Below are 24,187 nucleotides of genomic sequence, written 5' to 3'. Positions count from 1 at the left end.
AAAAAGATTTTAAAAAGACGAGAGACAACTTTTTGTAAAAACACAGAGGGTGGTTAGTATGTGAAATTTACCACCAGAGGAAGTCCAGTTATAACATTTAAAAGACATTTGGATAAATACATGAGTAAGAGACATTTGGAAGGATAAGGGCCAATCACAGGCAGTTGGGATGAGTTTAGTTTGGGTTTATGGTTGATATGGACTAGTTGGTCCAACGATCTGTTTCTGTGCTGACTCTATAGCAAGATTTATTTCCCTACTTCCTTATATAAACCATATGAAGAAGTCTTTCATATTTCTTTACATAGCACAATAAAAAGTCTGTACTAAAATGTGTCATGCTAGAAGTCATCTCTCTACTTGTTCAATTAAAAAAATCATAACTGGCTAGCAATGCAAATTAATTTGCAAACTCAAATGATATGGTGGCAGCCAAATAATTCAAGGTGAAATATGATTTGCATACATGTACATTCAGTTTCTCGCAATTAAAAATAATTTTGTGGACTCAAAAATGGAAAGAGTGATTGGCTGAACAGCAATAAGTCCTGCTGTGAACCATCTGAGATAAATATGAAATAAGTAACTTACTCCATCTGACATTTTGCTCACTTTGATATTTCTTTTGATGTGTATCTGTGCTATCATACAGTTACATGATTAGATCATAGAATGACAACAGCACAAAAGGACTCGTGCCTGTCTGTGTCTATGTCAGCTCCCTGCTCCCTAACTCTTGCCCTTTCTCATCAGCTCTGCAAATTTCTTCTCTTCAGCATTTAACAAATTTGTTTTTGAAAGCTACAATCAAACCTATCTCCACCGCTCTTTGGTAATATATTCTAAATACTCACCACTTGCCACATTAAAACAGCTGTCCATCACGTTACTGCAGATTTTCCATTAACCTTATATTGCGACACTGTCTTTTTCACCAATAGGAATAGTTCACACAGCCCCTTCATGATTTTGAGCATGTCTTAAAAAAAACAAATCTCCTCGCAACCTTCTCTCTTCCAAAGGAGAACACTCCCAGCTTCTCAACTGCATCCATTTAATTGAAGTTAAAAATCACACAACACCAGGTTATAGTCCAACAGGTTTAATTGGAAGTACACTAGCTTTCGGAGCAACGCTCCTTCATCAGGTGATGAATCAGCTGATGAAGAAGCCTCGCTCTGAAAGCTAGTGGACTTCCAATTAAACCTGTTGGACTATAACCTGGTGTTGTGTGATTTTTAACTTTGTACACCCCAGTCCAACAGCGGCATCTCCAAATCATTTAATTGAAGTCTCTCATCCCCGGGGCAATTTTGTGAATCTTGTCTGCTTTCCTTCTAAAACTTCAATATTCTTCTTCGTAGTGCTCAGTATCAGATATAATACTCCAGCTGTGGTTGAACCAGTGTTTTATCAAGGTTCACCACAGCTACCTTGCTTTGATACTTTATGTCTCTACTTTTCCAGCCCAAGATCCTGTGTGCCCTTTTAAAACCTTCCATAACCCTGCCATCTACAAAACATTATGCACATATCACTTCAGGTGACTCTGTTCCTGTAATTCTTTCAGAACTATACCCTTCATATTCTATTGCTTCATTTAATTTTTCCTACCAAAAATGACAGTTCAGTAAATTGAATTGAATTTCATTCTCTACATGCATACCCAATCAACCAGTCTGTGTTCTGTCGAACTTTAGCACTGCCCTCCTCACAGTTCATTAAACTTTCAAGTTTTGTCTCATCTGAAAATGGTGAAAAGTGTGTCACGGAATTTTTCTGCATAAAAAGGGGTCCTTCTGCTCTCCATGTCCTTGCTGGTCAAGAACCTAACTACTCTTGTCCAATTACCAGCACTTGACTTGTAGCCTTGCATTTTATGGCATTTCAAGTGATTATCTAAATTCTTCTCAATTGTGATGCTGCCTAACTCGACCAGCCTTTCAGGCAGTGCCAGATATCCACTACCCACTGGGAGAAAGATTCTTCCTTAAATTCACTCTAAAACCTCCTATAAATTAAATTAAATCTACGTTCGATGCTTTAATTAAAAAGGAAAAGTTCTCCCTATCTACCTTATATGTGCTCCTCATAATCTTGTCCACTTCAATTGCTAATCCTTTTCACAATTGCGTTCAATTTGCCAGTGTTTTACCCATGTGATGAGCCTATATCAGCCCGTGCATTTCTTCTTCACTATTTCCCACACCACCAATTTTTGCACATATCTAATCAAACCTCCTAGGTAACGGCCAGATAATTAATGTACACTACAAACAACAAGGGACCCAGCATCAGACTCTACAGTCTGGCACTGTATACAGGCTTCCAGTGACAAAAACAATCTTGGACCATTAACCTCTGCCCCCTGCCACTAAGTTGTTTCTGGGTCTGATTTACAAAATTTCCCTGGATCCCATGGCTCTTATCATCTTGACCAGTTGCCAACGAGAGATGTGGTCAAATGCCTTGCCGTAGTCCACACAGACTACATTGCAATATCTTCAGCCATAGATCTTGTCACCTCCTTGAAAGTAATAGTCTCTCCTTGACGAAGCCATCCTGACTATCCTTGATTAATCCTTGTCTGTTCAAAATGACTGCCAGAATTTTTCCCAATAGTTCCCTTACCACTGATGTTGGATTGTACCCTACAAACTCACATCTATTATGATATATAAAGAAAAGCAGTAGTGTCAGTACCAGCCTGGGGATTCACAATGCAAAACCTACTCCAGTCTGAAAAACAATCACACTCCATTTCCTATTACTTAGTTAACTTCAGATCCATATTGCCACTTTCGCTTTCATTTCAAGAGCTTCAACATTGCTGGCACTGATGTGATACATCAGCCTAAGAAGTTTATGGTAGAACTACGTTTCACAAAAGGCTAGTTACGCATTTGGAGCAGAGCAAAATATTTCTGTTTGAAGAAAGATTTTTACTGGATCAGGAAGTTGTTTTTGGCTTGCTGAACAATGAATGTTTCCAAAATACAGGGCCCAGCACAATGAAATAATATCTCCTAATATCCATGGTTAGTTATTTAACCTTGTAGATTTTTTGTTTGGACAGTTCAAAGTGCTGTTTTCAATTCTTTGAAACTGAAAATATTTGCAAAAGGCTGGTATTTAGATTAAAAATAGGCTTGTTATCATGTAGTTTCTCAGACTCACACATCAATTTTACGTTTGTTGGTATATAGAAAGAAAATACAGTGACCTCTAACCAAAGAAAAAGGCTTTGTGTGCCGATTGGTAAGGTGACTGGTTTTGTTTTTTTAGTTTTTCAGTCGTCTCGTTGGGAATTTAGAATAATGGGAATGGAGGTTAGGGTAGCTGAATGTTCCTCCTGCAGAATGTGGGAGATAAGGGTCATCAGTAGTGTCCCTGCTGACTGCATCTGCGAGAAGCGCACCCAACTCCAGGTCCTTGAAAACCGGGTTAGGGAACTAGAGCTGGAGGAACTTCAGATCATTTGGAAGGTGGAGGGAGTTACTGAAAGGACTTAGAGAGAGGTAGTCACAGTTCAGGTAAAAGATGAAGGTGGATGGGTGCCGTCAGGGGACGGAAAGGGAACCAACAGGCAGTGCAGGGATCCCCTGTGGCTGTCCCCCCCCCAACAAGTATACCTTTTTTGGATACTGTTAGAGAGGATGACTCACCAGGGATAAGAAATGGGGAAGAGGTATCTGGCACAGAGTCTGCCCCTGTTACTCGGAAGGGAAGGGGGAAGAAGAGCAAAGCATTAGATATTGGGGATTCCATAGTTAGGGGGACAGATAAGAGGTTCTGTGGGAATGAGAGAGGCTCAAGGTTGGTGTGCTGCCTCCCAATTACCAGGGTTTGTGATGTCTCTCATTGTGTTTTCGGGATCTTTGAGGGGGAGGGGGAACGCCCCAAGTCATGGTCCACAAAGGTATTAAGAAAGATGGGGGTTTAAAGCAGAAATTCAGGGAGCCAGCGTGGAAGCTTAGAGCTAGAACAAATAGAATTGTTGTCACTAGGTTGTTGCCCGTGCCACATGTTAGCGGGGCGAGGAATAGGGAGAGAGGAGTTGAAAATGTGGCTACAGGAATGGTGCAGGAGGGAGGGTTTTTGATTCCTGGATAATTGGGGCTCTTTCTGGGGTAGGTGGGATCTCTACAAACAGGATGGTCTTCACCTGAACCAGAGGGGTACCAATATCCTAGGGGAGAAATTTACTAATGCTCTTCGGATGGGTTTAAACTAATTCAGCAGGGGGATGGGAACCAAAATTGTATATGGGATATATGGGAGGAGAGTAATGAAGTCAGAACTAAGATTTCAAGCTTGCAAGAAGGTATGGGCAGGCAAGAAGTTGGCTTGAAGTGTGTCTACGTAAATGCCAGGAGCATCCAGAATAAGATGGGTGAGCTTGCAGCAAGGGTTGGCATCTGGGATTTCGATGTTGTGGCCATTTCAGAGACATGGATACAGCAGGGACAGGAATGGTTATTGCAGATTCCGGGATTTAGATGTTTCAGAAAGAACAGAGAAAATAGTAAAAGAGGGGGTGGTGTGGTATCGTTAGTCAAGGACAGTATTACTGTTGCAGAAAGAACGTTTGAATACTCGTCTACTGCAGTATATGGACTGAGATTAGAAACAGGAAAGGAGAGGTTACCCTATTGGGAGTTTTCTACAGGCCTCAAATAGTTCCAGAGATGTAGAGAATAACAAAGATCATCCTTGATAGGAGTGAATATGACAGGGTAGTTGTTATGGATACTTTAACTTTCCAAATACTGACTGGGAATACTATAGTTCAAGTACTTTAGATAGGTCAGTTTTGTCCGTGTGCAGGAGGGTTTCCTGACACAGTATGTAGACAGGCCAACAAGGGGCGAGGCCACATTGGATTTGATACTGGGTAATGAACTCGGCCAGGTGTTAGATTTGGAGGTAGGTGAGCACTTTGGTGATAGTGACCACAATTTGGTTATGTTTACTTTAGCTATGGAAAGGGACAGGTGTATACCACAGGGAAAGAGTTATAGTTGGGGGAAAGGCAATTACAATGCGATTAGGGAAGATTTAGGATGCATAGGATGGGGATGGAAACTGCAGGGGATGGGCACAATTGAAATGTGGAGCTTATTCAAGCACTAGCTATTGCGGGTCCTTGATAAGTATGTATCGGTCAAGCAGGGAGGAAGTTGTCGAGGGCGGGAGCCGTGGTTTACTAAGGAAGTTGAATCTTTTGTGAAGAGGAAGAGGAAGAAGGTCGCTTATGTTTGTATGAGTTGTGATGGCTCAATTAGGGAGCTTGAGAGTTACAAGTTAGACAGGAAAGACCTAAAGAGAGAGCTAAGAAGAGCCAGGAGGGACATGAGAAGTCATTGGTGGACAGGATCAAGGAAAACCCTAAGGCTTTCTATAGCTATTCAGAATAAAAGAATGACTAGAGAAAGATTAGGGCCAATCAAGTATAGCATTGGCAAGTTGTGTATGGAGTCAGAGGAGATAGGGAAAGCACTAAATGAATACTTTTCGTCAGTATTCATGCTGGAAAAAGACAATGTGGTGGAGAAGAGTACTGAGGTACAGGCTACAACACGAGATGAGGTGGAGGTGCATAAGAAGAAGGTGTTAGCAGTTCTGTAAAGTGTAAAAATTAATTAAGTCCCCTGGGCCGGATGGGATTTATTCTAGGATTCTCTGGGAAACTAGGGAGAAGATTGCCTTTGATCTTTATGTCGTCATCTTTTACAGGAATAGTGACAGTAATCTGGAGGATAGCAAATGTTGTTCCCTTGTTCAAGAAGGGGAGTAGAGACAACCCTGGAAATTATAGACCTATAAGCCTTACTTTGGTTGTGGTAAAGTGTTGGAAAGGGTTATAAGAGTAACGATTTATACAAGAGAGGAATAAGTTGATTAGGGATAGTCAACACGGTTTTGTGAAGGGTTGGTTGTGCCTCACAAAGCTTATTGAATTCTTTGAGAAGGTGACCAAGCAGGTGGGAGGGTAAAGAGTTTGGTGTGGTGTATATGGATTTCAGTAAGGAATTAAATAAGGTTTCCCACTGTCGGCTATTGCACAAAATACATGGCATGGGATTAAGGGTGATTTAGCCGTTTGGATCAGAAATTGGCTAGCTGAAAGAAGAGAGAGGGCGGTGGTTGATGGGAAATATTCATCCTGGAGTTCAATTACTAGTGGGGTACAGCAAGGATCTGTTTTGGGTCAACTGTTGTTTGTCATTTATATAAATGACCTGGACGAGGGCATAGGAGGATGGATTAGTAAATTTGCAGATGACAATAAGGTCATTAGAGTTGTGGACAGTGATGAAGGATGTTGTAGGTTACAGAGGGACATAGATAAGCTGCAGAGCTGGGGTGAGAGGTGGCAAATGGAGTTTAATGTGGAAAAGTGTGAGGTGATTCACTTTGGAAGGAGTAACAGGAATACAGAGTAAGGGGCTAATGGTAAATCTCTTGGTAGTGTAGATGAGCAGAGAGATCTCGGTGTCCAGGTATATAGATTCTTGAAAGTTGCCACCCAGGTGGATAGGGTTGTTAAGAAGGCTTACGGTGTGTTCGCTTTTATTGGTAGAAGGAATGAGTTTTGGAACCATGAGATTATGCTGCAGCTATACAAAACTCTGATGCGGCCACATTTGGAGCATTGTGTACAGTTCTGGTCACCACATTATAGGAAGGATGTGGAAGCTATGGAAAGCGTTCAGAGATTTACTAGAATATTGCCTGGTTGGAGGGAAGGTCTTACGAATAAAGGCTGAGGGACTTGAGGCTGTTTTCGTTAGAGAGAAGGTTGAGAGGCGACTTAATTGAGACATAAGATAATCAGGGGGTTAGACAGGTTGGACAGTGAGAGCCTTTTTCCTCGGATGGTGATGACTAGCATGAGGAGACATAGCTTTAAAATGAGGGGTGATAGATATAGGACAGATGTCAGAGGTAGTTTCATTACTCAGTAGCAGGGGCATGGAACACACTGCCTGCAACAGTAGTAGACTTGCCAACTTTAAGGGCATTTAAATGGTCATTGGATAGGCATATGGACGAGAATGGAATATTGTAGGTTAGATGGGTTTCAGATTGGTTTCACAGGTGGGCGCAACATCGAGGAACTGAAGGGCCTGTACTGAGCTGTAATGTTCTATGTTCTAAAAATGGAGAGTTAAAGTAGCATCAGAAAAGCAATATTAAAAATGGTTAAATTCTTTTATTGTTTAAACCTCCAAAAATTGGAGAATGAATAAGATTTTGCAAAAGTCAATTTTCAATGCATAAAAGGTTGCTTGGCAGTGGTTAAGACTAATCACACTGTTACAAATGTCATTATATTTGAATAGAAAAGCCCGAACATCATGCATTTACAGCTTCATGCCATTTCATATGTTTCAATGCTCAACATTTCATTGAGATACCATGGACTGGTATGGGGACAGCAACATCCTGACTTCCATATTTGTGCATACATGTGTGGCCTCTGGAAACAGTTGTTCAATTTACATTTTAACACTGCTGAGCACTTTTAGCCCCATGGATATTTTTACTCCAAAAACCAGACCGTTCTGTCTTTCAAATACAAAGGACATTATCTGGCTGAAACAAATACAAAGTTTTATTGCTGTTACAAGGTTTCTTTTGTTCGACTATGACAATTTTAATGGAAGAACAATAAAACAAAGCTTCTCAGGCAGATCAACAAATTATAGAATGGTTAATGTAGAGGAAACAGCCATTTGGCTCATGCTGTCATGACCTTACTCGTTCTCTGCAACAGCAACTCATAGCCCTGAAACCCTAAACAATTTTTCTTCTTCAAAAACTTTCTAATATTATTTTCAAACATGTCAACTGAAGTAATGGAGAACTTGGTTTTCATTCTAACCCAGCCACCTTGAGATAAAAAATATTCCTTAATCTACCTTGATCGATGTATTTGGACTCAAAAATCTCTTTCCTGTTCCACAGTTCTTAGTTTTATCATCATCTAGAATGTACACTAATTTTGCTTTCTTGGGACCAAGGTGAATGATCTCCCACTTCCCCACCGTTTCCTACAGAGTCATAGGGTCATGGAGACATACAGCATGGAAACAGACCTATTGGTCTAACACGTCCATGCTGACCAGATATCCTAAATTAATCCAGTCCCGTTGGCCAGCACGTGGCCCACCCTCTGTGTGAAAAGGTTACCCTTTAGCTTCCTTTTAAATTTCTCCCTTCTTGCCCTAAACCTATGCCCTCTAGTTCTGGACTCCCCATCACAGGGAAAAGACTTTGGCTATTTACCCTATTCATGCCCCTGATGTTCGAAAAGGGAGGCAATAGCCTAGTGATATTATCACTGGACTCTTAACCCAGAGACTGAGGTAATATTCTGAGGACCCAGGTTCAAACCCTTCCATGGCAGATTTGAATTAATTTGAATTAAATAAATATCTGGAATTAAGAGTCTAGGGTAACCAGGAATCCATCGTCAATCTGGTTCACTCATGTCCTTTAGGGAAGAAAACCGCCATCCTTACCTGGTCTGGCCTACATGTGACTTCATACCCATAGAAATGGAGTTCACTCTTAACTGTCCTCTGGACAATTAGGGATGGACAACAAATGCCGGCCTAGCCAGTGATGCCCTCATCCGATGAATGAATTTTAAAAAACCTCTATAAGGTCACTATTTCCCATCTTACCTGAAATATCATCCTCTTCATTCCAGCCTGATCGATTTCCTCTTTCATCAATTGTCAAAACAATTGGCTTCTTTTTGACTGTGTACTGACGACCTATGGTCATTTTTCCAGCCTTCTTTGCACTTCTTACAATATTCTTAGAAAGGGTGCTAGAAATCATTTTAAACAGTGTCACTAAACATGTTATGAAACAAACAATTTTTATTTCTAAGTTCTGGGACAAATATATTGAATACTTGAAATATTTGAAAAATTTACAACCAGACCTCAATAACTTAAAAATATTCAGTAAGAAGTGGTTCATTTCAGCATAATTTCACATGGATAACTATTTAATTATATATGTTGTTCATTCCAATAAAAAAACCACCTAAGTATGTAATTTCTACATCAATCAACTACAAAACTGAAACAGAACTTTCTTTGAAGTTAATGAATATCTCAAATAGCTTTAAGTATTTTCTATACACAAAATAGGCAACAGTTATTTGTTGCTCCATCTGGGATTTTACTTTCAGCAGTACCACTTTTACTTACATCAAAGGGTAAGAGTCTGAGCTAGTGAGCAGAAGTTAACAGAGCCCACACCAGTGGGGATTATGGTGCAGGTGGAAGGCAATGGTGATCAGGACAGATGACAGAATCCACATTGGAATCTTGATATTAGGAAAACCGTTTCCAATTAAACTGAGGGTGGCAAAGACCTGACGTGGAACCTCACCACCTACCAGTAGCAGGATATCAATCAGACTCATTAATGAGCCAATAGAGAGCAAGTTCATTTGAGCTCACCAGAGTTTAATGATAATTCAGGAATATAATGGGAATCACAAGGCTTCCCACTGCCTCCCAAAGGTCATCCAACAATTCCTGTTGACAATGTTCACTTGGGGGATGGTGATTGGAGGGTTGCCACTTATTGTATGTCAAAAGGACCCAGCATCAGGAAATCAGGAAAGTGGGAGGGGGTTGCTGACAACCAGCCTTCTACACATTTTGCGCCTCTCTCACACCAGCGCTGGTGACCCAGCCCCCACAAACCCATCCCTCCCCAGCCACCTATGTCCAGAGATCTAGTGGTAATCCTCAGCTTGGGCGCTGGAGCATCAGTGGCAGCAGGCACTGCACTTGATTTCATTAATGGCAACAGACAGTTGCTGGCATTTAATTGACACAGCTCATGGGGGTGCCATTTCCAATAGTGGGGTCTTCATTGTGTGGAAGATAAGATGCTTCCCAATATCACTTAAAACACTCTCCCACAGAAGTTATTCATGGCTCAAACTGGTTTTCTAATGTGTGAGGTGGAAACCCAGTCAGTAGCACTAAGTCTTAGCCATTAACTTTTTAATAATAAATTTCTCTTGGCTGATTATGTTGAAAAAGCAAAACTGGTTTAAATATTTATTTTGTCATTGCATAAGTGGGCAGCACGGTGGCACAGTGGTTAACACTGCTGCTTCACAGCGCCAGAGACCTGGGTTCAATTCTCCGTGTCTGTGTGGGTTTCCTCCGGGTGCTCCGGTTTCCTCCCACAGTCCAAAGGTGCGCAGGTTAGATGAATTGGCCATGCTAAATTACCCAGAGTATTAGGTGATGGGGTAAATGTAGGGGAATGGGTCTGGGTGGGTTGAGCTTCGGCGCGGACCTGTTGGGCCGAAGGGCCTGTTTCCACACTGTAAGTAATCTAATCTAATCTAATACAATAAGACTGCTAAGCAGTGCTGCAATTAAACAAAAGAAGTTGCAATTCACATAACAAAGGTAAAGGTGGTTGAATGTGCAAAATAGATGGGAAGTTTTGTTTAAAGTCAAAATGTTCACCACTCTAAATAGGAGCACAGCTAAAAAAGAAATATTTTCTGCATTGAAAAATAATTCCTGAAAGGTTTAAAAAATTAACATAAATAATTAACTAATTTTGATAGGCTTTCTAAGCTTCGACACACCAGCATTCAATGGGGAAATCCTCATCATCTCAGGTGACAAGCTGCCCCTCGGGTTATATCCGTTCTGCATGTTACATGACGACAGACCCTCCTGCAGTTAGAAAAATCCTAGTAACAGTAGGCTGAGGCCATTAGTGAACATTAACTGACCATTTAAGGGCTCAATTACTAGTGGTATGGGAATATTTATCCTGGATGTTCCCACCTGCAATTTCGATTCTAACAGAGGCAGGAATTTAGTGGACTGTAGGTAAGACAACGCCCTATCTAATTAAGTACCCATCCCAACTCCAAGCTCACCACCACCAGGAGCAGAAGATTCCACCCTACATGTACTGTTGCCAAACTCATATTTTAAATATGAATTTTCAATTTGGTTTGCTAATATGCATTTGCTGAAAACACAGATAATTTCTCATGTTACTCTGCATTTTTCTTATTTATGAAACAACTCCTGTAACTCCAAGATTTTTGCAAATCTACTTTTATACTGGCCACTGGAAGGCTATTCCAAGTGGAACACTGATAAACCATGTTTATTTTTCTTCTTGCTCAGGCAAGCACTTGTCTCCAATTGACACCCCATAGTGGTATAGTCAAGGTTACAAAGTAAGTACAATTACTAATCTAACCTGCAACCCAAAGCTTGATTGTGCTCTTGGTTGCTGAAAAATCATTTTAAAAGCTTTACTAAAATTTAACTAATTGCTTACAACCTTATATTAAAGACCACTTTGTTAAAAAAGGTTCATATTAAGGAATTGTGGTCAATCTAGACAATGCTTAAATGCAAGTCAACTGCTATACGGAGCATTGTTTATGGTGAAAATAGTTTGCTAATTTCTCATTTCGATTTGTTTTAAAATGCTATACCTTCCAAGCATAATGTAGAAATACAACACAATAGTTCCCATGAGTAAATATGGAAGAACAAAGCAACTTTTCCTTATTACATTTCTATTCTAACAAATCATAGCCATGATCACAAAATTATGATTAGCATTAAAGTTATATTAACATTAACATCTTTGAGGCTTTAATTAGGATAGTGACCTCATAATTCATCTACTTTCTTAAACTTACCGAAAAGAAGTATTCTTTTCTTTCTGTTTTGGCAAAATTATCTGGGGTGCATTTTGACCTGCAGCAAAAGCAAAAGTGCTAAAGACTGACTGTGGATACCGAAACTTCATTATGTGCTTTTTGAAGATCTCCACCATCTCAGAGGTCACTTCTTCATCAAATGCTACTTTAATGATCTGTAACAATAAATAGGGTAGGTATTTTACTGTTTGGTACTAGAATATCAGAATAAACCTGTGCACCACTTTTTAAAGGCTTAACATCAAAACATTAATATATAAGGAGTAATCTAGAATAACAATGTTATGTTGGAGGACGACTAATTTCAGGGGTTGAGAATAGATCTGCTCTGGGTAGGTTGGAAACAAACATTGACAAGCAAAATTATAACTAACAAGAGGCTACCTTGACATGACATGATCGCTAAAGTACAGTCAAAGCATTATCTCCAAAAGCGAGAAAGGAAAGACAACCAAATGAAAAGTTCCCTGAAATAATAAGAGATAGAGAACACAAAGTAGAAAAAGTAGCAAGACAAGTGCCAGCTTGTTAATACAAGTGAGAAATAGGGTCCATTTAAAAAGTTCAAACTGCGAAAAGAAAACGTCAACAAACAGAAAAGCATTCCTCTGCATGATCAAAAAAGAGCTCGTAGTAATATGGTTCGAAAAGGAGACTGTGGAAGTAGAAGGCATGACTGAGGTACTGAGTAAGCAACTTGCATTTTTTTAAAATTAGTAACGATAGCACAGTAAAGACAAGTTGCTTAACTAATTGATTACATTTTTTGGTAAGAATAGGGAGATTGTTCACAGAGGTTCATGTAATCATATTAACTTCTAAAAGGCCTTTAATATTACAGGTTTGTCAGCAAAACCAAAGCATATGGAATAAAAGGGGAAATAGCAAAATGGATGTAAAGTTGGCTGAGTGACAGGAAATGGAGAATACGTGTGCATATTTACTTTTCAGACTGAAGGCAATAGTATTTGGTAATTGTACAATAAATTTGTTTCATTGTTTGCAGGTAGTGGGCTTGAATTTTGGATTCATTGTGAGTCCATAAACAGAAAGAAACAAATTGTGGTTGTTGGGTTAGCAAGTGCTTCCTTGTAATATGCAATTCAGAAAATTGTGTGTTAAGATTGAAGGATGGAACTGGAATCATCGATTACACTTGAGTGGCTCACCCAAGTGTCAGAACTGGGACCTTGTTCATCTTCATTGTCACAAAGCTGGTCCCTTTTTTCTAAAAGCTGTTTCTTTTCTCAAGGATACTGTGTCCTTGATTTTTTTGCAGAGGGTCGTAAACAGGATGGGCTCCGATTAGACAAGTTTGGTACAGAGATGAAAAGGATTTTGAGAATCCTTTTGTTTATATGTAAACAGATGAGACTTCAGGCCAAAGCAGTCATATTTTAGAAGTGACTTGTATAACGGAAGGGGAGTGGTCAGCTCCCTAGCTGAGCAAGGTAAAAACAATGACTGCAGATGCTGAAAACCAAATACTGGATTAGTGGTGCTGGAAGAGCACAGCAGTTCAGGCAGCATCCAACGAGCAGCAAAATCAGTTCAGTCCAGAACTAGTTGTAAGTTCAGCAGTGAACGGGCTCTCTCTCTTTCTGCCCTTCTAACTTCAACCTGTAGGCATCGGTTCCATTTTCTTTTAAACTGTGTTTTAAGGGGGTTTGCTTATTGGGACTGTTGTGTATATTCGGAACAGCATAATTAAGTCTAGTTTGGGTAGACTGAGCTCTCTAGGGATTCTTTATTCTGTTCGTTGTGTTTCATTGTGTAATGTTGTAAATAAATCTGTCTGTCTGCTTTTAAAACTAGTCTTCAACCTCACTAACTTACTCTGGGTAATTTTCACTGTACACTTACCAAAACAAATTACAAAGTTATGGTCTGGGCCACCTGGTTAAGAATGTTTTGAGTGGCCCAGTCTAGTACATAATATCATCTAGATTGATTACTTTGACTTGGATTCACAGGGTAAAATTTCAAGCTCTGCTGATGGCATAAAACTTGGAGCTGTGGGAAGAGTGATGACAGACTTCAGCATAATATAGGCAAGTTGGTGGAATGGGCATATATATGGCAGATACAATTTAATGATGTAGGTTTGCTCGCTGAGCTGAAAGGTTATTTCCAGACGCTTTGTTACCTTACTAGGTAATATCTTCAGTGGACCTCATGCGAAGCAATGCTGAAAATTCCTGCTTTCGATTTATATGTTTGGGTTTCTTTGGGTTGATATCAACAAACACATCGAGTTAGAACCCATATACCACCTCCTGAGAAAAGGAACAGGAAGTGACCACCACAGGAAATAACATCACCACAGGAAATGACATCACCAACCCAAAGAACCCCAAACATATAAATACAAAGCAGGAATTTTCAGCATTGCTTTGCATGAGGTCCACTGAAGATGTTACCTAGTAAGATAACAAAATGTCTGGAAATGAAGCTTTCTGCTCAGTGAGCAAACCTACATCCAAAAACCTCAACCTGAGCTACAAATCTTCTCAAAACTCACTAAGGTATAACTTAATGCTGACAAGTACGAAGTAATAATTCTGATAAGAAAACAAGTAAGGTCAATGTCAAATAAAGGGCATTACTTTGAAAGGTGTGCTAGAGCAGCAATCTGGAATTTTCTGTGCACAAATCATTGAAAGTACCAGGGTCAACTGAGAGATTGGAGTTTATTTAAGAGAAGAGAAGATGGAGGGTACATTTGATAGAAGTGTAGAAAATTATCAGGAAATGTTATACAATCAGTTTCACTCACATAGGAAATGTTCCTACTGGTGGAATGCTGGAGATCGAGGAGATACAGATTTAAAAAGAACATCAAAAGAATGAAAAGTGATACAAGGGAAAGACTTTTTTTTAAACACATTACAATATAAAATCTTATGAGAAATTTGTTTTCAAAAGTAAAATTGGATAAAAAGGGAATAAAGTTATGTACTGGGGGAGAAAATGGGAGTGGGATTCATAGCTATGTAGGGAGTATACAGACTCCACAGCCCAAATAGCCCTTTCTGTGCAGTATCTATTTTATGAATCTGTGGTAAAGTATACCTGAAAGGTTGCTGATCGAATCTGTAGTCCTTCTTGCATATTTTGTTGAAGCTGATTTTGTATGCTTATCTTTTTCTCCTTTGTCATTGATGCAATGGGAAAACTCCGAACTACTGTTTGCTCACCCACTGTACAAAACAAAAACAGCTTTTATAGAACATAGAAAAGTACAGCACAGAACAGGCCCTTTGGTCCACGATGTTGTACCGAGATTTAATCCTAATGTAAAATATAGTAACAACCTACGCACCCCTCAACTCACTGCAGCAGTTGCTTAAATGTCCCCAATGACTCTGCTTTCACCACCACCGCTGGTAACGCATTCCATGCATTCATAACTCTGTGTAAAAAACCTACCTCAGATGTCTCCTTTATAGCTTCCTCTGAATATCTTCAAACAATGACTTCTCGTACCAGTCAATCCTGCCCTGGGGAAAAGTCTCTGGCTATTGACTCTATTTATTCCTCTCATTATTTTGTACATCTCTATCAGGTCTCCTCTCTTCCTCCTCCTCTCCAGACAGAAAAGACCGAGCTTATTCAACCTTTCTTCATAAGGCAAGCCCTCGAGTCCTGGAGCATCCTGGTAAACCTTCTTTGCACCCTCTCCAAAGCCTCTCTATCTTTCCTATAGTAGGGCGACCATTAGTGGACACAATATTCCAAGTGTGGTCTCACCAGGGACTTATAGAGCTGCAGCAAAACCTCTTGGCTCTTAAACTCTATCCCCCTGTTGATGAAAGCCAAAACACCACATGCTTTCTTAACAACCCCACTTGGGTGCCAACTTTGAGGGATCTATGTACTTGCACACCCAGGTCCCTCTGTTCCTCCACACTGCCAAGAATCCTGTCTTTAATCCAACATTCAGCATTTGAGTTCGACCTTCCAAAATGCATCACTTCGCATTTATCCAGGTTGAACTCCATCTGCCATTTCTCAGCCCAGCTCTGCATTCTGTCTATGTTGCGCTGCATCCTGCAGTAGCCCTCTATACTATCAACGAAACCTCCAACCTTTGTGTCATCTGCAAATTTACTAACCCACCCTTCAACCTCCTCATCCAAGTCATTTATAAAAACTACAAAGAGCAGAGGCCCAAGTACAGAGCCCTGCAGGACCCCACTCAACACTGTCCTCCAGGCAGAATACTTTCTATCTACAACCACTCTCTGCCTTCTGTCAGCCAGCTCATTCTGAATCCAGATAGCTAAATCTCCCTGTATCCCATATTTCCTGACTTTATGAATGAGCCTACCATGGGGAACCCTATCAAATGCCTTGCTGAAATCCATATACACCACATCCACTGCTCGACCGTTGTCGACCTGTCTTGACACCTCTTCAAAGAACTCAATAAGAGGCATGACCTGCCCCTCACAAAGCCATGCTGACAGCCTTTAATCACACTTTGCTGTGCCAAATAGTCATAAATCCTATCTCTCAGAATTCTTTCCAAAGATTTGCTGACCACAGATGTAAGACTGACTGGTCTGTAATTGCCAGCGATTTCCCTATTACCCTTCTTGAAAAGAGGAACAACATTCGCCTCCTTCCAATCCTCTGGTACGACTCCCATGGAGAGTGAGGAGACAAATATCCTCACCAGCAGCTTAGCAACCTCCTTTCTTGTTTCCGGAGCAGCCTAGGATAAATGTGGTCTGGTCCTGGGGACTTATCAATCTAAATGTTTTCCAAAATTTCTAGCACATCAACTTCATCAGTCTTGATCTGGTCAAGACTGTATCCCAGCTCCTCTAGGTTTTCATTTATAAAATATTCCCTTTCCTTGGTGAAAACCAAAGCAAAAAAAGCATTTAGGGCTTCCCATCTGCTCAGACTCCATGCACAAGTTCCCTCCGCTATCCCTGATCAGCCCTACCGTCTCCCTGATTGTTCTCTTATTCCTCACGTATGAGTAAAACGCCTTTAGGTTCTCCCTAACCCTTCTTGCCAAGCCTTTTTCGTGCCCCTTCCTGGCTCTCCTCAGTCCATTTCTGAGCTCCTTTCTAGCAATCCTGTAATCCTCTAAAGCTGTGCTAGATCCTTGCTTCCTCCACCTTACACAAACTGCCTTCTTCCTTTTGACGAGAAGTTCCTCTGTTCTCATCATCCAAGGTTCCTTAACCTTACCTCTTCTTACCTGCCTCAGAGGAACAAATCTGTGCATATTTGCAACAACTGCTCCTTAAATAGTCTCCACATGTCTGCTGTGCCCTTTCTGTGGAACAATTGCTCCCAGTCTATGCTTCCCAACTACTGTCTGATAGCATCATAATTTCCTTTTCCCCAATTAAATATCTTCCCTTGGTAATTGCTCCTTTCACTTTCCAAGGCTATGCTAAATGTGAGGCAGCTGTGACCACTGTCACCAAAGTGCTCTCCCACCATGAGATCTGACACCTTTTATGAACACATTGGAAGCTATGAATTTAGATTAGCTTCCCTACAGTGTGGAAATAGGCCCTTCGGCCCAACCAGTCCACACCGATCCTCCGAAGAGTAACCCACCCAGACCCATTTCCCTCTGACTAATGCACCTAACACTATGGGCAATTTAGCATAGCCAATTCACCTGACTGGTACATCTTTGGACTGTGGGAGGAAACCCACGCAGACACGGGGAGAATGTGCAAACTCCACACAGGCAGTCACCCGAGGCTGGAATCGAACCTGAGACCCTGGTGCTGTGAGGCAGCAGTGCTAACCACGGAGCCACTGTGCTACTCCAAATATATTCATTAATTTAGATTTGTCCATTCTATTTATAGTATTGCTAAATAACAACAATAAATAAACACAAAAATGAATGTATATATAAAATCATGTATCAAGATGCCATCACTCTCATCGGAGTCAGAAGATTGAGAATGCAGGGATCACAAAATTGTTATGACACAACAGGCTGCTATTTGGCCCATCTTTCACAGAATTATAGAATCCCTACATTATGGAAGTAGGCCATTCAGCTTATTAAGTCCACTTCAACTCTCTAAAGAGCATCCCACCCAGACCCACTCCACCCTATTGACAATTTACCATGGCAATCCACCTAACCTACATATGTTTGTACTGTGGGAGGAAACCAGAACACTCAGTGGGACCCCACACAGACAAAGGGAGAATGTGCAAACACCATAAAGTCACCCGAGGCTGGAATTCAATCCAGCTCGGGTGCTGAGAGTGCTAACCACTGAGCCACTGTGTCACCCTCTTGACAGTACTGACTCTCAAAATGAGCATATGACTTTGCACCACTCCCCCGGCATTTTTGCCGCAACCATGGCACGTTGTTTCTATTCAAATAATCATCTAATGTATGCTTCAATTTAACCTGCCTCCAGGCAACGCATTCCAGATCCTAACTATTCACTGTGTAAGAAAAGTTTTTCTCACATTACATTAAAGCTCCACTCCAAGATATGAACATAAAAATCATTGCTTACACTTGAGTACAATTTAGAGGGAGTGCTGCAGTTTTGAAGGTACTGCCTTTGAGACATTAAACTATGTCCTCCTACCCTCAGATGGATGTAAAAAATGTCACCATTCTGAAGCAGGAGACTTAAACACAGTCTCAACCAACATGACAAAATCAGATTGTGCAGTCATATATAATGTGGCTGTTTGTGGTGGGAGCCAGCTGTGTTGAAATGCACTAATATGTTTCCTATATTGCGACTGTGACTACATTTCAAAAGTATTTCTTTAGTGTAAAAAAACGCTTTGGCACCATTTTCTTGTGTTGATCTCCTTATAAACAATTACCTTTCATACAAGACTGGTAAATGACATAGATTTTCATGTAAACTGAACCCAAGATACATTTGCTTATAAGAATTATTATAGAAGTCCACCAATGGTAGTTACAGAGAAATATAGCTGCACACACTCATTTTGCATTCCACAAACTGGATTCCTCATGGCTTTAGGTCACAACTTTGCTGGCTCATTAACACATAAACACTGAAAGCAATATCACAATGGGAAATCTAATTGTGAAAAGCTCTTTATAAATGTATTTTTTTCTCCTTCTAATCATTTTAATCATTCTATTACATGTTTCTGAAATGACTTTATTCCAGAATTTGCAAAATATGCTGTACAATTCTGGCTCAATAAGCAATGTACATTCAAGCAGGTATCACTGAGCAGGCATTTAATGACGAGGCAGTGTTTTTTAAAGATGTCTGCTACTCACAGCTTTAAACTTACAAAATAGTATATCCCAAATAATAATGGTCATTGCTTTCATTTCTATGTTGGATATCAAGTTAAACTTCCATAGACTAATATATATTAACTTGAATGTAGAGGAATAATGAGAATACTGAGATGTTAGGAAACAGCCCATTTTTATTCTCTGAAACAGAAATACCTCCATGTACCACATCTTGGTGTTGCAGGTGTAATTTATTTACGTTTATCAAACTTCCTCTCGACCATCTGAGTCCAGAACAATATGCAATCCCTCACCAACAAACTCTTCACCAGGTCGATTGTATAGATAAAAGACGTCAGCCAAGAAAACGAGTCTGTCAAAATAGTTCTTTCTGATAGTAGAATTGTTTGTCAGAGACTATATAGCAGGAAACAGACCCTTCAATCTAGCTTGTCCACGCCAACCAAGTTTCCCAAGCTAAGCTCGTCGCATTTGCCTGCATATTGCCCATATCCCTCTAAATATTCCTTTTAGTGTAGCTGTCAAAATGTCTTTTAAATATTGTAACTGTACCTGCATCTACCACTTCCTCTGGCAGTTCAATCCAGATCCAAACTACCCTCTGTGTGGGAAAAATTGCCTCTCCAAGTGTGTTATATAGACGCTTTCACAATTGGTTATTTTGTAGAAGTAATCTTGATAAGATGACTGTCTAATGATTTTCAAAGTGTAAAATGGAATATTTCTCTACTACTTAAAAGATCAAAATAGAATAACCAAGTTTATGAGTGATGTGACACTAGAAGACAATTCAGCACTTGTAACATAAGTCAACATGAACCTGATAACCCTGAAGAATTAAGGTGCTGTGTATCTTGGTTTATTGTTCAATTGTTAAACTATAATTGCAAGGAACATTCAAGTCCCAAGAAATTGGTGAAAATCTGCCAAATGCTTTACTCATTGGCTAGAAACAGTTTTGCATCATAAATGCAAAATTTTATAATTAAGTGCATATGTTGAATTCTTAATGTTATAACTGTAAAGAATGATTTTAAAAAAAGTTACCCAAGGGATCATGTGGTGTACCCTTGAAAATAATTCTGTATGTGGTTAGAAATAAGGCCCCCTCTGCAGGCAGAATGTGTGGTCCACCAAGTGTTCCTCCAGACGCCTCCTCTCGACCATCTGAGTCCAGAACAACACGCAATTCCTCAGCAACAAACTCTTCACCAGGTAGTAAAGCTGGCCGGAGAATTTTGGGCTATAGAAGTTTTAGAAAAATAAACTATAATGAATATATAAATAACATACTTTAAGAGACCTTCTATTGATTTATGTAAGGATGACAAAACATATTTGATTCTTATCATTTCTGTATTTTTTTGGTTTAGAGAATACATTTGGTTACAATTAAGGAAGAGTTTTCCTAACCAAAGGAAATTAAATTCATACTCAAGGCATCAAGTTGATGATAAACATCAACACACAACATTCATCAGGAAAATTTGACAGCATAATGAAACAACAAGAGATATGTTTATCTTAGTACAAAAGGATATGATCACCCTTTCACACAGCAAGTTAGATACAAAGTGCAGTAGTACCTAGTCAGCAGTCCTTGGCAGCAGGTCTTCAGCTCCAGTTGATTTGCCAATTCTGTCACACTGCACTGTACACAGGATGTGAAAATTTCACAGACTTCTACAAACTCTGGTCAAGTTACCCAGCTGAGAGTGCTTTATGGTCCACGTAGTGCTGGTGAACAATTCCTGGTATTTCAGGCTTTCTTTTTAGGTAAACCACCAACTGAAAATCTTAACCTTTAAGTTCTCACAGTGACTTCTTTTTATTTAGTACACTGCACAATTACATGCAGCATAAACTGGTTGAGCCAAGCTAATCAATTCACCACTATTTTGTTACTTTAAACAACTTAATCTTCAAGATTTTGCTTTTAAAATTAAAACTCAAGTTTATCTATTAGTAATGAATCTTTATTCTTGTTTATCGATGGAGCACTACTCTCAATTACTGTTTCCGTTTTAGCAATTGGTTTTTCACTTCTTTACTTTACTTTATTTTCTCATTACAGATTTATTAGTTTTACGTATCAACCTCATATTTGTCTCTGATGGATCATTTTCCACCTTCGCTATATGCTTTCTTCTTTCACCAGGTTTTTTACAAAACCATTTACAAGTTTGTATTTCCAGCCTTTTCCTGCATGTAGATATAAGGTGTAGACAACATCTGTGACCTTGAAGTCTGTTCAACATGAGATCTTTATTTTTTAAAAATCCTCCTTTTAGGAATGTGAGAATGTGTCCAATCACACCATTTACTTTCTATTCAGAACTGACATCTTGGAAATTTTCACTTTCCAGGGATTTCTTGAAAAATTTAACAGCATAACTTTCAGCAGACATTGTTTCTCGAAATGTTAAGTTGATGACATCAACAGTTCCATAGCAAGGTTGAAAAATCATTGCATCAACATTGTCTAACGATACAGATTTATGAGTGAAATGTAATTAGGTTTAATTTTGGATAAACATTTATTAGTGCTATGATCAAATCTCAAATATGAAGTCTCTTCTATTATAGTTAATTGTTTTTGTTTCCGTTCAATTCTTCTGTTATATTGTAGAAACTGGTAGAATTTGTAAGGTTCAGTTGTGTAGGCTATTTATACAGTAGAGATTAATTTTAGTAAATATTATATATACATAATAGATCTAACACACACACACATATGAATTTGGTACTTGATTGAAATGGATTTGCTCAGTTAAGATCCCCCTTCTCATCAACATATATATTATAATTTGCCAAGTAAGCTTTTGAATTTTCCAAGACACTTTGGAAAGTTATGCACAGATCTATTGAACTCTTTCGGAATGAGCCAACATCTGTGACTTATATGGTAGTATGCAGGGTTCTTGTAGTTGAAGTAAGTTTCAGTGAAGCTTTTGGATTGGCAGTTGCCATGAACTTCTAATGCACAAATTTCTCCACATTTAGGATATCCATTTGTAACAGTAATAGTTGTACACTTCCAGTACACGCTCCATAAAGTTCACATCTATCATTTCTGATGATTTCCCCACTTTATTAACGTTAGACCAGAAATAATAGATTTTTGTTAAACGATCCACAGTATTACCTAAAGTGACTTGTAAATGTGCTTCATGATGTCTTTGAAATCAGGGCCAATTGAAATTTCTTGGGTTCCATTCAATAGTTTTTATGTTAACTTTAATAGAAGTTGTGTTGAATGAAGACTCAGTAACTCTCATCAGGTTCAAACAATATAGTTTGTATATAAAGACATATGGGAGCTCCATTTCACTATTTGAGACACATTATCACTCATTAAGGTTTCAGACATAATTGTTTTTGCATTTTCATGCAAACAAGCTTTTTTGTCAATTTAACTATTGCTGTCTCAAACGTTTGCAGATTAAAACTTGTTTAATTCTATTTAAAATAGATTTGCAAAGAGCACATCCACTACAATGGTTCTTCTGCACAATAACCAGATTTTAGAAAACTTCCACCAAATTGGTTTAGTTGCTTTCAAACTGACCGTACAAGTCTTCGAAATTTTCCAATTGTTTCTGAATTGTTGCTGAATTCTTGATGAGTTAACAAATTCAAGCCATGAATTTCAACATCACAATGTCTAGTAATTCTTCAAAATTGCATCTGGATCTACAGTGAACTCCAGCTACTATTTTGGAGAAAACCAGTCAGACTCCTAAAAGTGAAAAAATATTTCCACTTAATGACACGATATTTGGAACATGGACTATTATCTGGACCACAGTAAGTAGTATCAATTTTCTTTGCCTGTAATATGATTACAAGGAAGCTTTTCTCCCCCATTAATATTCCATGGGCTTGTTGCCCCTCTGGTTAAATGCTAGAAGGTAATCTGCTGTTTTCACGGAAATGCTTTAGGGTTCAGCATGCCATTGAACAGGAACATGCAGGTTTGCTTAAAAAGTTCACCTTTACTGCTTTATTTTAACTTCTCTTGTTGTTCTTGTACAGTACATTATTCAGACTCATCTTTCAGAAATTATTTGTTTCTCTGTAGTCTGCAGCTTTATCTCCTCAGGCATTTTCTACCAGTCTTTGATATTCATTTTGAACATTGCTAGTCATTCCTTTACTTGATTATCTTCCAGCAACATTGAGTCAGAAGTCCTTATTTGTTTAGACGTTATATACAGGTTAACTTCCTGAGGGAGCAGCTTTTAAATTGTTCTTCTTTCTACTCAGTCGCTATAAATAATTTCACCTCCCAATGGATCTAGCAGCGTTAACTTTGCATTTTACAGTATCAGCGGCTGCTTCATCAGGTTTCAGTTTTGATTTCAGATGGTAGTCAATATTTTTTCTTGTTTTATGCCAGCCCTCTGTCAGGTACTAGAACTTTTATTTACACTGGCTCTGAAAGTAATTCATAAATTACCCCAGTTGAATTTTAATCCTTGTAAGTTTCAGAAAACTTTTGTTTCTTATGCAGGATTTAGAATTAAGGCGAACAGAGTAAGTTGCTCGTTGACTGGAAAGTCTGTCAAGTGTAATCAAAGGAATTGACTAATTTTTCAATCTTGTCAGTTTTTGGCATGTAACTTTAACACTAAGTCTCAGATTGTTAAATACATACATTATGAATAATGATAAATAATTGTACTTCCTTGGTCATGGCTAGTCAATGTACCTTGTAGCACAAAAAATACAACCTTCACTATCTTTAGGCAGCAACTTGTATGATAACTGATAATACTTCATTGTAAGATGCTGCATCACCTCTCCTTTAAAACAGTCTTCAATATGGCAGTCTAATTTCCCTTCAAAGTAGATTTAGAGTGGAATAATGATGCCAAGATGCGAGACTATTGGTTAACTTATTTCTCCTCTTTTGAACTGGCCTACATTGTTAAATTCAAAACAGTCAGTGGGGAGGCCAATTCGCCAGATCAGTCTCCATGCTGCCTTTTTACTTGCATGTTAAAACACTTTACAAATAAAATAAAAATTAACTCTTGTCTTTGGGTCTTGGATATGAGTTGAGCTTGTCTTTTGTCTTTCTTCATGTTCACTTAAACTTTAATTTCAGTTGACATTCTTTTGTATTATGGAGTCCATGGCTTTTCTGCCACTCACTCAGGAAAGTTTTTTTTCCAATTATTGGT

General features: G+C 39.1%; 1 protein-coding gene across 1 annotated transcript in view; it reads right to left on the bottom strand.

Annotated features, from left to right (window-relative positions):
* Positions 1–24,187, bottom strand: part of sbf2 (SET binding factor 2) — a 568,047-nt gene that overhangs the window by 79,409 nt on the left and 464,451 nt on the right. Inside the window, 4 exon segments of the mRNA XM_072592265.1 lie at positions 8,694–8,842; positions 11,726–11,901; positions 14,819–14,946; positions 20,049–20,244. Of these exon segments, the coding sequence (XP_072448366.1) occupies positions 8,694–8,842; positions 11,726–11,901; positions 14,819–14,946; positions 20,049–20,244 (649 nt within the window).

Source organism: Chiloscyllium punctatum, chromosome 22 (assembly GCF_047496795.1).
Source record: "Chiloscyllium punctatum isolate Juve2018m chromosome 22, sChiPun1.3, whole genome shotgun sequence".
Lineage (NCBI taxonomy): Eukaryota > Metazoa > Chordata > Chondrichthyes > Orectolobiformes > Hemiscylliidae > Chiloscyllium > Chiloscyllium punctatum.
This window is presented reverse-complemented; position numbering and strand designations above follow the sequence as displayed.